At 43.1% G+C, this 15,391-nt stretch overlaps 1 protein-coding gene across 1 annotated transcript in view; it reads right to left on the bottom strand.

The window, feature by feature from the left end:
* Positions 1-1,050: 1,050 nt before the first annotated feature.
* The window catches only part of LOC138487306 (nicotinamide N-methyltransferase-like), a 102,841-nt gene continuing 88,500 nt past the window's right edge, over positions 1,051-15,391 (bottom strand). The window contains exon 3 of the mRNA XM_069613914.1: positions 1,051-3,296. Coding sequence (XP_069470015.1) covers positions 2,867-3,296 — 430 coding nt within the window. The 3' untranslated portion in view covers positions 1,051-2,866. The remainder of the gene's footprint in view (positions 3,297-15,391) is intronic.

Below are 15,391 nucleotides of genomic sequence, written 5' to 3' on the forward strand. Positions count from 1 at the left end.
ACCAGAGAACATGAGCAATTTTCTCCAGGGCAAATAAGATGCCAGAGCAAACGGAAGCAAAGCTTGCTGCCATGAGGACAAGAGCAACATCCTCCAGCGCATATGAGACACCAGAGCAAACTGAAGCAAGACTTGCCGAAAGAGGACAAGAGCAACATCCTCCAGCGCATATGAGACACCAGAGCAAACTGAAGCAAGACTTGCCGAAAGAGGACAAGAGCAACATCCTCCAGCGCATATGAGACACCAGAGCAAACTGAAGCAAGACTTGCCGAAAGAGGACAAGAGCAACATCCTCCAGCGCATATGAGACACCAGAGCAAACTGAAGCAAGACTTGCCAAAAGAGGACAAGAGCAACATCCTCCAGCGCATATGAGACACCAGAGCAAACTGAAGCAAGACTTGCCGAAAGAGGACAAGAGCAACATCCTCCAGCGCATATGAGACACCAGAGCAAACTGAAGCAAGACTTGCCGAAAGAGGACAAGAGCAACATCCTCCTGGGCACATGAGACACCACTCGATCAGGGCATGGGCAACGCCAGGTACCCCAGCTAGTAAATTAAATAGGACCAGTTGAAGTGGGAAATAATCCTTCTGAGACTGCTAATATGAGTGTTGGTGAGGTTGGCAGCATTATAATAGTGACAGTAAATAGCAGGTATGTACTTGAGAAAGGCCAGTAATGCTGGGGTAGTCAAGCAGGCATGGTCAAGCCACTCATATGTCGATGTTGCTTTCAAGAGTGTAATTGGGGTTCAGGAAATAACGCGTTTGAGCTCCTTCTTAACAAGTACTTCTAACTGGCCTGCAGCACATGATGGGGGTGGTTACACACCCAGCAAGCAGGATGTGACAGTCATTGTTCTTATCCTACATACATGAGTAACATTGAGGTTAGAAATATTGCCATAGTAACATTTAATGGCAGGGCGATAGCCCTGAAATTTCAAAAAGACTGGGATATGGTAATTCACATGCACATCATGGATGATCCAGCCACTCATCTTTCTGATATCACTTTAATAAGTACAATTGAGGTCAGTCATATTATTGGGGAGAGTTCTTTTTTTATTGTGTATTGGTGTGTACAATTAAAGCTTTCACAATTAGACAAACAATAATCTTGACGAAAATAGGTATCATGTAAAATATACAATTTCATATCTATTTAGACATGATTTAAACATTTCATTAAAATTGAAATAAGAGAAATATTTCCAACAAGAGTAAAAGACCAAATAAATCGAATTTCAAACTTTCCAATTTAAATGTCACTTGTAGTTGGGCAATCAGATTTCTTGTGAAATGAGTATTCAAATTCATGTGTCTTGAGAAAATTAATACGTTTTGAAATCTCGACACCCAAAACATTCAAATTATTATGTCATAAATATTGTGAAAACATTGTTGCATAATCCTATGAGTAAACATGGTTCCCTCATTACCAAATCTGATACAGAAAATTAAAATGTCATATCATGGAAAAGGTTTTTTAAGAATCTACAAATGGCTATTTTGGGGAAAGTTCAATATAGACATATTGATCTGATACAAATCTGATACAGAAAATTAAAATGTCATATCATGGAAAAGGTTTTTTAAGAATCTACAAATGGCTATTTTGGGGAAAGTTCAATATAGACATGTACATTAAAACAGCTACTGTATTCAGCAGACAACGTTGATTTCAAGCATTCAGTATGTGACTTTCATCTTTCTGAGGACACGTGCACCATTGAGTCTGGTAATAATGTCCAAGGAAGAGTTAATTGACACTTTAAATAAGAAGCATTGACGATGGTAACCTTTCTATGTCCATGTCAGTCATGCACCCCAAAATGGTTATTATTCTTATTATTATTATTGAGTTTTTATTAAGCGCCACATGTCCATAGGCCTCGGGGCACAAGTCTGGGTAAGGACCAGTTGCAAGTCCGGCACACATGATACAGATTTTCTTATTTCTGAGGTTGCTTAAATCAGTTCCATCAAGGTGGTTTTGAATTGAACAAAAGAGATATAGCATTGCAGCTATGCATGTATGAGGTTGTATATATGGCAACCCCAACTGGTGAGTGGTAGAGTGTTGTGCAAGAGAGGAGAGTACAGCAGGATGGAAAGGGAGATTAAGCTGTAGGTATTGATGGCATAAGTGGTGTGGGGTAAGTCTCTGACGCAAAGAAGTTTGTTATCATGGAAGGGTGGAAGGCAAAGGTAGTGGATTCACGTGTACCTGTGTAAGAGCTACAGATCTGGAACAGAAGCAGTTCTATGTTAAGCACATCCGAAGCAGACATTCCACCTTCAGTTTGCGTACCCAGGTACTAACAAGGTTGGTAATATTACAATTATTATAATTTGTGTCTGACATAGTGTTGTATCTGTGAAAGGCCAGCATGTCAAATTCTGAATAACAGAAAGCCATTTGGCCTTGGAATTTGACTAAATGAGTTCCCACTTGACTGGTAGAGCCTTTGACTTCTGAGATGATAGGACAAACCTTTGTAACTGTTCTTAAGATATACAATATAATTAAGGCTCTATGAAAGAAAGGAGGGAGAGGGAAATTAGGACACAATTATCAATTTCTGCATCTGCATTGATATGAAACAACAAGTGACCATCATTTGAATTACGTTAATTACTCAATGGTGTATACAAAGCTTATTTTGCATTGTTATCTATTGTCACCCTTTAACTATTTCTCTTAGAACGAAATTAATATGTACTGCATGGAGAATGTACCCAATAAATGATTCTGATCCTTGATAGGGCTGAGTTCTCCCCTAGATAGCTCCCATAGAGTTCTCTCTTAGAGTACCCCCTCACAGATTAATTCTTTATTCATCAGACGACTAACGCTAGGTTTCTTTGCGTGCCTTTAAAAATGCAAAAGCTCTATAATCGGTAAAATCGTACAAACGTTCAAGTTTCCGTGGAAACACCTGTAGATCTTCAATACAATAACCAATATTGGTAAAAGCATTTCTTAGAAATCCCACGTCAAAGCACAGATGGGGGAATTTAACATTGTCAACAAGATAAAATGTTATTTCAAGGGCAACAACCATTAATAGATGACCGCCGGTTTTTAGCAATAATGAAACATTTTTCAGGTAACTGCAGAAAGACTCTTTGTCTGTTGTATAGAGCTCTAGACAGTGTGTCAGGAGCAAACAGTCGGCTTCAGGCAGGACCACTGGACAGAATGGGTTACTTTTGGTGATATCGAATATGAGAACCGGTCTCATTTTACTTCGTGACAAATGTTCCTTCTCGATCCATGTTTGCCTGCAAGGAAAGATATATTACATGATTATCATGACGTTGAACATGGTCAACAAGAGCTGCTGTGTGTAACATGAAATTAGTGATCATGGTTGCCATGCATACAAACAGTGGCCCCTTGAGTGACATCAAGCTTCCCTTTGGTTTTGCATATTTTAAAGGAGAAATCTGTCATATCATGAAGCCAACGACAACCATATTTCAGTTCTGTCTGCCCTTCACCTCCCAGTCTCTCACTGAACATATTTGTATTGTTTCTACTTTTCCTACTGGTTATTTGAAAGAGTCCTACAAACAGTCTTGATTTCTCTGCAGATAGCATGCCTGATTACTTACTGGTAATCTTTATTACACTGGGTCATACTCTTCCTAGTCCTTAATTAATGGATATTTATTAATTTTTTTAATTGTATTTATTTATTACGATATTTAGTTCATAAAAACTTTACACCTACAAAATAAATACAAATAATAACCAACATTACGCATATGAATACACTTTACAATTCATCCAAGAATCATTACAATCAATTCCTTAATAATTTCTTTAAAAACATACACAAATTCAATCATAAAACATCTAAAAAGGTATATTTATAATTCATATTTCAGCATTTCATATTCAGTAAAAATTATTATATTGGTTTCCTTTTTCTCCTTTTTAAACATACAGAGACAGAATAGGTATTAAGACAGTAGGCCTCATTACGACGTCGGCAGTAACCCACCAGTGCTGCCGGTGGGTTTCCGCAGCCCCAGAAACACTGTTTCCGGTGCCTGACATCCCGGTGCAGCCGGACATTACAGTCCCGACAACGGGATGTCAGGTGCCAGAAAGTGTACGGTCCCAAACCAACCCTACTTCGAGAGCCAGTACATTCCACTCCACATGCAGATGCTTAACTAGGGCAGAGAGCAATTCATGTCTCCTATTAGCAACCCACCCTAGCGGCGTCCTATCACCCCGTTTTTCACAGGCACCTGGTATATCATATAACCGTCGATGTGGAAGGGATTGCACAGCCATGTTTCCTGTAGTAGAATAATACTAGAATTTAGAAGGAGATCCAAAGAACTACTACCAGATAGTATATGGGAATGGCCCTGCATGTTCCACCAGATTATATTAGAAGTTCAATCAAGGGAGAGCACAGCACCTGGTAAAACACTCTTTAGCCAATTCCACCCCTGAACGTTATCAAAACATGGTGCCTCACTATCTTTCACACCACCACTTTAGGACACATTTTATAGCGATCACAAACTTTAGAGCTACCCTTCAACACCGGAAGGATGTCCAACTTGTACCCAAGATATTCCAATGATTCGGACTGAGCCTGTAACAAGGATGCAGTAGATGGTAAGGAACAACAGATTTTTGTCATATGCTCATACTTCGAGTTCAAGGGTTGTATAAAGTCAATATCATTAGAGTTGAGCATACGAAGTGAAGGGACCTTAGCAAATAACTTCAACAAGACAGAGCGATGTATTATTTTCGTATTAGCTGCAGGCAATACCTGAGTAATAGTTACTACACGGCTGTCTAGTATAGAAAGATGAAGCATGGGGGACACTGGTGTTGGCGCCTCCTTCTGCGCTGTATCCTGTAAATACACAGTAGTAGGCACGTTTGTTTGACCAGATGTTATAACGCTGGTGGAAACGGGGACTCGACATTCGTCTGTAACGCCAATAGAAACATCTTCATTTGTCAAAATGACTTGGCAAGTGTTATTATCTTTTAAAAACAAGCTAGTTAAGGTTCTCACACTTTGTTCAAGACGTTTATTCCGCTGCATTTCTTTCTTCTTTGCTTTTTTTGACTGAGGACGAGTAGCCGCAGTGGATGCAATTGTGGAATTTAAGGGCAGAGTTGGTAAGTAGTTAGGAACCTTGACAGAGCGTATGATCTGGTGTTTTTTTAAGCGCCTTTCCTTACCAGTGGGGTACTTCAAAGGGGAAAACGAACAATTGTCTTCTGCCCCGGCGGCTGCACCCACCTCCTGAGATTAAATTATTATAGGCTCTGTTTCTACAGTTCATCCTCGGACTTCCTCAGGTAAGTTCGCAAGCTCCATATTGCTTTTAGGGTGCAATCCTTCGAGTAGTGTGCCCACCATGTTACCCTGTTTCATTGCTTCCTCGTGGATGGATCTTGATAGCAAAGTGCAGTACGTCATTGCTAGCCTCTACCATTGAATTCGAGCTGTTGCGCAAACGGTTGGTATGGCTGTTTATTCCTAAATTAGTCCTCGCAGGAGACAGCAGGGTGGGGTCAATACAAAAGTTCGGCGATGCCGAAAGCTGTTGCGTCATATAATCATTTGCGGAATGTCTATGATGAGTAGCATGTGACACGTTCACTGGTCCAACGGGCGCCAGTGCTTGATTACAATTGTTGATATCAGCTAACTGAATCCGGTGCAGGGCACATTGAGTTGCTTACAAGGTAGCATAATTCGAGCAAAGCATTATTGTCTTTATCTCCAAATGTAGATTGGAGGTCAGCTTTACTCGTGAAATGCTCCTTGTGTAGTACTTGTACAATAGTCTGTTCAGTGTCAACATTTTTCAAAAGCTCGTTGACATCCTGCTTTTTATTGAAATACGTAGAGATCTTTTTTCATTTTAGGCCGGGACTTATTAGGAAGTTCAGGAGACACATTTTCATGCGTGATTTCAAGAGCCTCTTCCACTATAGAACTTCCCACCCCCAGCGTCGGGGTGCGCTTATAACCGTTAGATTTCCCGTATGTTTTTCTTTTCCTCGGGTTGTAATTTCTGGCTTTGGGGGGTGCTTTCCCCAGCATAATTATTAAATTCAAAAGCGACTGGCCAGAGTTAACAATGGTGGCTCAACTGCTGCTTACCTTTGTAACTGCGTCATAGATGGTTACGAGGGGGAGGGTTGTAAGGATTAAGGTGGTTCGCCCCTCAATGTAATACCCATTTCTCCCCACCCGGCCACTGCAAATTTCTCACCCAGTTTGCACAAAAAGCTAAAAGAGGAGGAAACCCTTGACCAGAAAAAAGGGAGCAGCATCGGTCAATGAACAGAACAAGAGAGAAGCATGAAATTCAGTAGCATGGGCACAGTAGTGCCACAATTCATGCACTCTGGATCGACTACATTTTCCTATCAGGCTGCCTACCACTCCAGCAGTTTGTACTTGATTGTGGTTCTTGGGCCGGCGTTCTTGCAAACCCAAGGCACCTCGACACAGCACTGCACCCCGCAGCAACTCTTCCTGTCTCCCCACAACTTTGAACTTCAGGGCTGCTCTTTCCTCTCTTTGGCTGTGGATGCGGGTGCAGCAGCATTGAAATCTCCCTTCCTCTTCCTCTTCCTCTTCAAACAAGAACACGAACACTTCGGTCCACAGGACACAGGACCAGAGGAAGGGACATGCTTGCCTCTCACAATGTGCAGGATCGCAAAGGCACTCACAGCTGGATTAAAAACCTTACCAGCTTCAACCCTGGGAACAGTATAAAGCATCCTCCAAAATAGGATTCTGAAAAGTGTTAAGCAGTGAATCAAGCCCCATCAACAGGGCATTGAAACTTCACTCTCTTCCTCATTCCCATTTACAATCAAATGAAGACATAGCAAGTGATAGCACATCGAAGTCATTATCAGCTTACCTCCAATAAACCAGTCACAAAGTCCAGAATGCACTGGTAAATCCCGGTTATTGATCTCATTCCAACATTCTGACTTACTTACTGAATTACAGAAGGGGAGAAATGTTCAACTGAACACAGAGAGTGATGGGAAACCTACATCCAGTCTTTAAGGAGAGAAGAATGATTCAGAGGAAGCTCATGAGCAGCCCTGGAAACATCATATAAAGAAATCCCAACCTGGCCCCAAGAGGAGGATGTTCCCCTCCCCTTGCTTGCCAGCAGAAGAACCAGAAGCAGCGGGCTCCCTGGAGCCCGCACTTGCCTGCTCCCTCCTGGAGTAGCATGCCCATTAAGGGAAAGCCCATTTGGGCTCTGAATAATTCCTAGGCACTTCACCCCAGCTCACTGAATGTGGATCATCATCTTTTGTGTTTTTTGCAAAATATCAAATTTTTTAACAGTGTGCACGAGACGCATGTAAATTAGAGCATGTATTTTTTGCAATCAATTCCAGAGAAAATCGCTTTTGTTTTCAAGGCATTTGTGATGCCTATGGTGCATTGAGGGGCCTCTTCATATCACCCAGCCTTGACTGTGCTCCTTGTGGACTCCCTCCAAGATGGCTGCCCCTGTATAGGGCACTGGAGTCATCCTTTGTTGGCCGCCTGGCTGAACGCAATTGGCTGGATCACTCTTCTTCACCCAATCAGGGCCACCGGGAGGCGGTAGCTGGCCCAATTCTCCAAAGGCCCTCACCCAAGGCCCCGTCTATGCCTGTACATGCCAAGGAGGGCCTGGTGGTCCCTCTCTTGCTTGCTCCCCTCCTCAAACTATGAATCAGCCTCCAGATATATACTTCCACCACATTCACTTGGACCACTCCCCTCCCCCAGGAAACACCAGCAAGTGATGGCTGAACTCTCCTACTGCCTCCTCAACTAACTGTCTGAACCTTTTACTTGACTATGTTCTCTGCCTTCCTTCCCTCATCTAACCTACCACTCCTCTCACTGCATAGTGCTACTATTTTTGAAAATCAAATTTAGGTGTGTGCGTGCCTCTACATCTGTGCACCTTTTTTGCTCTGCATTGTACCACTATTTTTGAAGATTGAATTTAGGTGTGTGCATGTGGGAGCCTTTACATCTGTGCACCTTTTTTGCTTGGCATTGTACAACTATTTTTGAAATTCTAATTTAGGCCTGTTTGTGCCTTTACATCTCTGCACCATTTTTGCTCTGCATTGTACCACTATTTTTGAAAATGTAATTTATGTGTGGTGTGTACCTTTACATCTGTGCACCTTTTTTGCTTTGCATTGTACCGCTATTTTTGAAATTCGAATTTAGGTCTGTGTGTGCCTTTACATCCATGCACCTTTTTTGCTCGGCATTGAACCACTATTTTTGAAATTCAAACTTGGGGGTTTGTGTGCTCTTACATCTGTGCACCTATTTTGCTCTGCATTGTACCACTATTTTTGAAATTCGAATTTAGGTCTGTGTGTGTCCTTACATCTGTACACCTTTTTTGCTCGGCATTGAACCACTATTTTTGAAATTCAAACGTAGGGGTTTGTGTGCCCTTACATCTGTGCACCTATTTTGCTCTGCATTGTACCACTATTTTTGAAATATAGGTCTGTGTTTGCCTTTACATCTGTACACCTTTTTTACTCTGCATTGTACCACTATTTTTGAAAATTGAATATAGGTCTGTGTATGCCTTTATATCTGTGCACCTTTTTGCTCTGTACTGTACCACTATTTTGTAAATTCGAATTTAGTTTAGTTTAGCTTAGTTTCTTCATTTGTACCACACACTGAACCCTAAGGTAACTTGGCGCCCAAGCTTAAACAAAAGTTACATACAGTACAGACAACAACAAAAAATAAATAACAGTGGAATATGTAAGTGCAAGACGACCATGGTTACATAGGGGTCGATAGAAAAGGATATGACGAGCATAAGCAGGCAAGATGGATGCAAGGTGAGATAGCTGATCACTCTAGCTTCTTACCAAAGAGCCAGCCCTTTACTTTAGCTCTAAAGGTCCAAAAAACAGGTTCCATTCTGATGCTGAGTGGTAGGGCGTTCCATTGTTTGGCAGCTAATACTGGAAAGCTTGCTCACCTGCTTTTTTTTAGGAGGAATCTAGGAACAGCAAGACAATGTGTGTACACGGCTCTAGTTCTAGATGAATGGCGTTTGTTGACTTTGTCTGCCAAGTATTAGGGGGCGGAATTTGAGAGGCACTTGTGTGTGATGACGAGCGTGTAAAGGGCAATTCTGTCCCGTATTGGTAATCAGTGGGCGTCCTGTCTGAAACTAGTGATGTTTGTAGATCTCAGTATGCTTAGTGCTGAACTCAAGGCATTATTTTGAAGGACCTGGAGTTTGTTGAGGTTCCTTTCTGAGGTGAGTATAGGGTGTTATAGTAGTCGATCTTGGATAGCACTAGTGTCCCGGCTAGGGTGATGCAGCTACTAGGTGACATGAATGATTTACAGGCATTGATTAGCTTGTTAGTGTAGGCAGTGGAAGAGGCAATGGCATTCACTTGCTTCTTGAGAGATAAGGTGGAGTCTATGTATACTCCCAAGGTTTTCATTTCTTTGGCTACCTTGATCTGGTTACCATCGATGTTGATGGATGCATAGCAGGCGTCTAATTTGTTAATGCGTGTTTGGGAGCCGACGATCAAGAGCTCAGTTTTTTCGTCATTCAGACAAAGGCAATGGTCTGCCATCCACGCCTGGATTTCCAAGTATATCTCGTTAATCCGTCTAGAATCCTCTTCATAGCATCCTGAGAGCATGATGAGAACCTGGGTGTCATCGGCATAGTTCGTATATGTGACACCCAGGTTGTCGAGATGGTCAAACAGGAGCTTAGTGAAGATGTTGTAGAGCTTTGGAGAGACGCATGAGCCTTGTGGTACGCCGCAATGGATTGGAATAGGGTCCGCTGCAGCGGAGGGTGCGAAGACCCTCTTAGTGCGATTGGACAGGAATGATTGTATCCATGTGGAAGCGTTGCTGGAGAAGGCAGCTGCTGTGGATAGGTGATCAGTGAGGATCTGATGATCAACAAGATCGAAAGCTGCCGATAAGTCTAACAACAGGAGCAAGGCAAGCTTACCATTGTCCTTAGCCTCATTCATTTGGATTTTAAGGTCCCGAAGGGCTGTTTCCGTTCCATGTGTGGGCCTAAAGCCTGATTGTCTAAGGCCTAGTAGGTTGTGGTCCACCAGGTGCTTCTGAATTTCGAGGTATGCTACTCGGTCAAGAATCTTTAGGATGTAAGGGACGTTGGTGATGGGCCTATAGTTTGTGGGGTGTTATGGTCTAGATTGTTTTTTTTTTAAGAGAGCTTGACCCATGCCTCCTTAAGGTTGTTAGGCACTGTGTTAGACTCGAAGGAAGTGTTGATTAGTGCCGAGATGAATGGGGCCAAGTTCTTGCCGCCTTCCGGAATGATTGCTGCTGGGCAAAGATCACCTTGGCATCTGGAGGATTTAAGGGTTTTCATGATCTTTTCCACTTCTTTGACCGAGATCGGTGAGAAGGAAAAGGGTGGGCAGTCGGGTGTGCTTGCAGGCAGTGTAGGGGTGGGTTGGGCATTCTTGGTTAAACTGTTTATCTTTTTTGCATCTTTTTTGCTCTACATTGTACCACTGTTTATGAAAATGGAATTTAGGTGTGTGTGTGCCTTTACATCTGTGCACCTTTTTATTTGTTGCTCTGCATTGTAACACTATTTTTGAAATTCAAAGTTAGGTGTGTGTGTGCTCTTACATCTGTGCACCTTTTTTGCTCTGCATTGTAACACTATGGGTCTCATCCCGAGATTGGTGGTAGTCATGGCGCTATTTGAGCCATGACTGCCACCAATAACGGATCCGGCACCAGTGTTGTTCAATGGGGACTTACCGGTCTAGTCCGACCCTGGCGGGACCAGTAAGTCCCCACTGAGCAAACCGTTCCCCGTTCCCATTTGAGCCCCCATACTGCTCAATGGGAATGGGGAGGATGCTAATAACGGGCTTGCGAATGGCAAGCCTGTTATTAGCGTCCTGGTCCCTTAGCAGGACCCGTAAGGGACGTGTGGTCAGACCACACGTTCCTTTATGATTCCCTCCAAGGGACCTTGGAATAGGGCGCTAGGGGATTACCGGCACCGGTCTCCTTACCGGTGTCCGGTGTCCCTTACCGCCCTACTCGGAATGAGGCCCTATTTTTGAAAATCGAATTTAGGTGTGTGCGCCTTTACATCTGTGCACCTTTTTTTTTGCTTTGCAATTGTGACCCTTGTTTCTTAAATTCACTTTACCTTTTGGATTAGTTTGTGCCTTTGCGTCTACTAGGCCACCTGGTGAGTTTAGCTAGAACTGTGCTGTGCAGCCACTCTTCTTTCATTCCTCTACTATCCCCTGCCACCCCTATAGCTCTCACCAGCTCACCCATGTTCTCTAACTGCTACATTATCGCCTATCTCACAAAGTCCGGAAGAAAAAGACTCAAGAAAGACATCCTTAGTACAATCCCTGGCCTTCCCATCGCAGACACCTATGTCAGTGCTTCTTCCAGAGAGGTCTTCACTAATATCCTCTTCTCTGTCACCTCTCCAGATCTATGAACCCCCATCTCATCTTCATGCTCTCTCCTTCCATATAATAATAATAATTTAGCATTTATATAACGCTATGGACCTTCAGGTATCTGATTGCTGCTTATCATTACCCACGGTGTGTGGTGCTCATTTATCAACCTCGGAAGGATGAGTTTGACCCTGCCAGCATTTGAACCTGCATCAGCAGGCTCTGCACAGATGTCAAAACAAGCACTGTACACACTGTGCTATCGGACTGGCTATCCTCTCCCATTAATGGCGGAACCAAGTCCTCTTGTTCGGCTTCTCATCTTCATGCTGCTTCGTTAATGTCTACCATACAGGTGACATTCTGGTCCATGGTCCTCAACCTAACCTCTTTCTCTTTGGCTGGATCCTGCCATCTCTCATTAACTTCTTCCTTCTCCTGCATCTCCCTCTACTACACTCTCTCTCCCTCCTCTGACTGGTGTACCACAACCCTGTACCCCACCTCAGAAACCTTGACAAGCAGAGACCTTCCCCACCTGGTGATTCTTAATGCCTGCTCAGCCAACAAACACTCTGCCGACATCTCCATCCTTCTCGGAGACGCTGACCTCGAACATTCTGTATTTTAATATTTGCCACATTATGGTTGTATCCCCCTATGCTTGTTTAGTAACCCACTGCATTTACATGGTAGCCAACCTGCACTAATGTTTTCAGCCTTGCTCGTGGACAATTTGTTTTGTGATCTCCGTTTGTTAACATTGACCTCGAGTCATGGGCAAAATGATAATTTTGCTGATGTAGGCTCATCCTGAGCCCTAAAAGATGGCTGCAGTAGTTTATGTAGATTTGGGCAAAAAGTCTAAGCAATGACTCCTTCGTTCTTCAACCCCTGCTTCTTCTGGCTGTTGGAATCTTTTTTTAATTGTGTTATTGATTATACAAGAACCGTACACAATTTCTTTTTAGCATACGGAAAACAAACCTGAATTACATAAAAGGAATAAATAAAGTGAAAACAATTCATACAATCATGAAACAATTTTTAAAATACAATAAAGTTACTAAATCGGCATAAATGTTTCCTCATTTCTCCTTTGTGCTGCTATAGACAACGAGATTTGAGACCCAGTTAAAATCTGGTTCCAGCAATGCTCATGCGTATATAATCTTTGATTATTTAGAAATCTATTAAAATACTTATGCCTAATTGAAGATGTCAATGAGTATTCCATGACTAGATGCTCCAACATTTCTGGTTCTTTGTTATCCTTGCACATTCTCCAAAATCTCAAATCTTTTTCTACTGCCATTCTAGGTCCCTCCACCTCCATGGTGTGCATGAGATTAAAGCAGAATCTTAAGAATGTTGCCCTCAGTTTAGTACATGGAAATCTATTAACATTTGATTCAGGTCCATACACGGGTCTCTCCTGTGAAAGTACCATATACAAATGAGGGTAATTCATAATGACCTCTCGTGTCCTGCCATACAGCTTTTTTACCCTTTGTGATTGTCCAACTAAAGAGTCCATCCTCTGTCCAACTCTATCCTGCACTGACCCTACTACTAATTAAAAAGGATTTTAACAAAAGGGAAATTAGCACCAGGAGAATGACTCCCTTTTCCTGGTAAACTTCATCAGTCTTCGGTTGTTTCAAATAATCTTTTCCAATAGCTTATGATTCAACAAGTCGTAAGGCTACGAAAATGACATCTTTCTCCTGGTCGGGCTGGGTCAGACTCAGAGGCTGTCTTCGGATAGTCTCTGGTAACAGTTCTTAACAGTTCTTGTAATTCCTCCCAGGGACTTTCTCTGGGTGGATCAAATGTCCAACACTATATATATTCTGGGACTTTCTCTATCCTCCTTTTGGTTAACACAACAGGATAGTTCCCTCTCAACACTTGTGTACAGGCACGTTATAAATGACTTATTATGTCCCGTTATAAATGACTTGTCACGGAAGGATAGCTCAGCAGCAACGTGCTCGCCTTAGAAGCAAGACGACACAGAGTGACACAGGTTCGATCCCCGGGTCCGCACTTAGAAACTTCTGGGTATTAAGTGCGTTATAAATAACCAATCATATCATATCAAAGTGGTTTTAGCTTCTTCCACTATTCTCATTCACACTATTGTTAGAGACCTGTACCTCCTTTACTCTGAAGGTCCCTCTTGTGGTGAGGTAGGTTTCTCCCGAGGTACTCTTCACTTCTGAATTCCTTTTATAAGAGATCACTCCAGAAATCTTCTTCACTCTTGATAACTTTAATGAGTACTGTACTGAGGGAGATTACTCTCACGTACTTTTGACTCTTTGAATCTTTCTTGTAATCACTGTAACAAGGGAGATTACTCCAGAGGCACCTTTCTCTTTTTGTATCTTTCTTATAATCACTGTGACAAGGGAGATTACTCCCAAGGCACTTTTAACCTTCTGTATCTTTCTTGTAGTTACTGAGATGAGGGTGATTACCCCCGAGGCACTTTTCACCCTCTGTATCTCTTTATTGCATATGCGGATCACACCTGGGTCTCCCGCGATTAACGTTACCTTGTTTTTTCTGGGAATGCGAATCTGGTTCTTCCTGGGGTCTTGGGTCGGCGATTCCCTGCTCGACACTCCCAGCATTGCTTCCTTCAGGCTCTTGTTTGCCTGCGCAGCTCCACGAAGGTCTGTGACTGACGGCTCCAGCGCAATTGTTGGACCAATTGGTCCACCTTACTGAGGTCATGACACTGCATGGACTTCCCCAGCTGTGGAGTTAATTGACCCCCTGCCGGATCATGAACTGCTTCTGCTGTTGCATTCACGTCTTCTCGTCCTCTCCTTCAAGGACCAGCTTTTTCCCAAAGCTGTCAGGTTCCCGAGTTTGAACTTCCTGGTCTTTGTTGTTGGTTCCTTGCCAGCTTCTCCACTCATTGAGTCCTTTGTCAGTTTTTATGTCTTGCAGCTGGGTCCATCCCAAAGTAGTGGCATTGTCTTTATTTTGTGTCCATGAAATACTCTTTATGCTTCTTCGTGCCACCTCTTCCCAATACTGTCTGGGGCTGAGAAAGGAGCAGGTTGAATAACTCCTTAAATATTTCTCGTCTCAGTGGTGTCAAGTCTCGTGGGGAAGGGAGGGAATGATACAGTAACAAACAGTAGTGCTATCAGCTGAGATCTCTACAGACCTTAGGGATTTCATGGTCTCAAGAGCAAGAGGGTTAGGGAGTTCCACCACAGAACCAGAGTCCTTATCCCCTTGATGGTAGTCTCTCCCTGTGAGGTCCCACTTTCCATCATCCTTAGGGGGAATATTCATAGTGGGCTTTCCTCCCTAGCCTCACAGGGAAGAGCGCCCCTTGGGGAGAAGTGATGAGATCCTGTGAATCCAATTTAGTCATCCTTCCTATTGGGACCACAGCTCCATCTTTCTTCCCCTCACCCTGGCCATCCCCTATGGGCTCTCTCCTCTCTCCTTCATCTGAAGCCAAAAACCTTGGAGTTATCTTCGACTCCTCTCTCTCCTTCCTCCCTCACATACAGGACATGGCCAAGAAGTCCAACTTTCAACTCTTCCTTCTCAAAGGAATTGTCCCCTTTCTCGCTTTCCCCCAGAAGCTCAATGTTACCAGAGCTCTGGTTCTCTAGGCTTGACTACTGCAACAGCCTATTCTTGAATCTACCCTCTTCCTCTCTACTATCCCTCCAGCTAATACAGAATAGGCAGCAAGACTTATCCACAGCCTGAAGCCCAGGGACCACATCTCTCCTGTCCTAAAAACTCTTCACTGGTTCCCGGTTACTGCACAGATTAAATTCAAATCCCTCTGCCTCATCCACAAGGATGTCTGGGGGCGGAGACCATGCTATCT

This window comes from Ambystoma mexicanum, chromosome 9, assembly GCF_040938575.1.
Source record: "Ambystoma mexicanum isolate Mex_15411 chromosome 9, UKY_AmexF1_1, whole genome shotgun sequence".
Lineage (NCBI taxonomy): Eukaryota > Metazoa > Chordata > Amphibia > Caudata > Ambystomatidae > Ambystoma > Ambystoma mexicanum.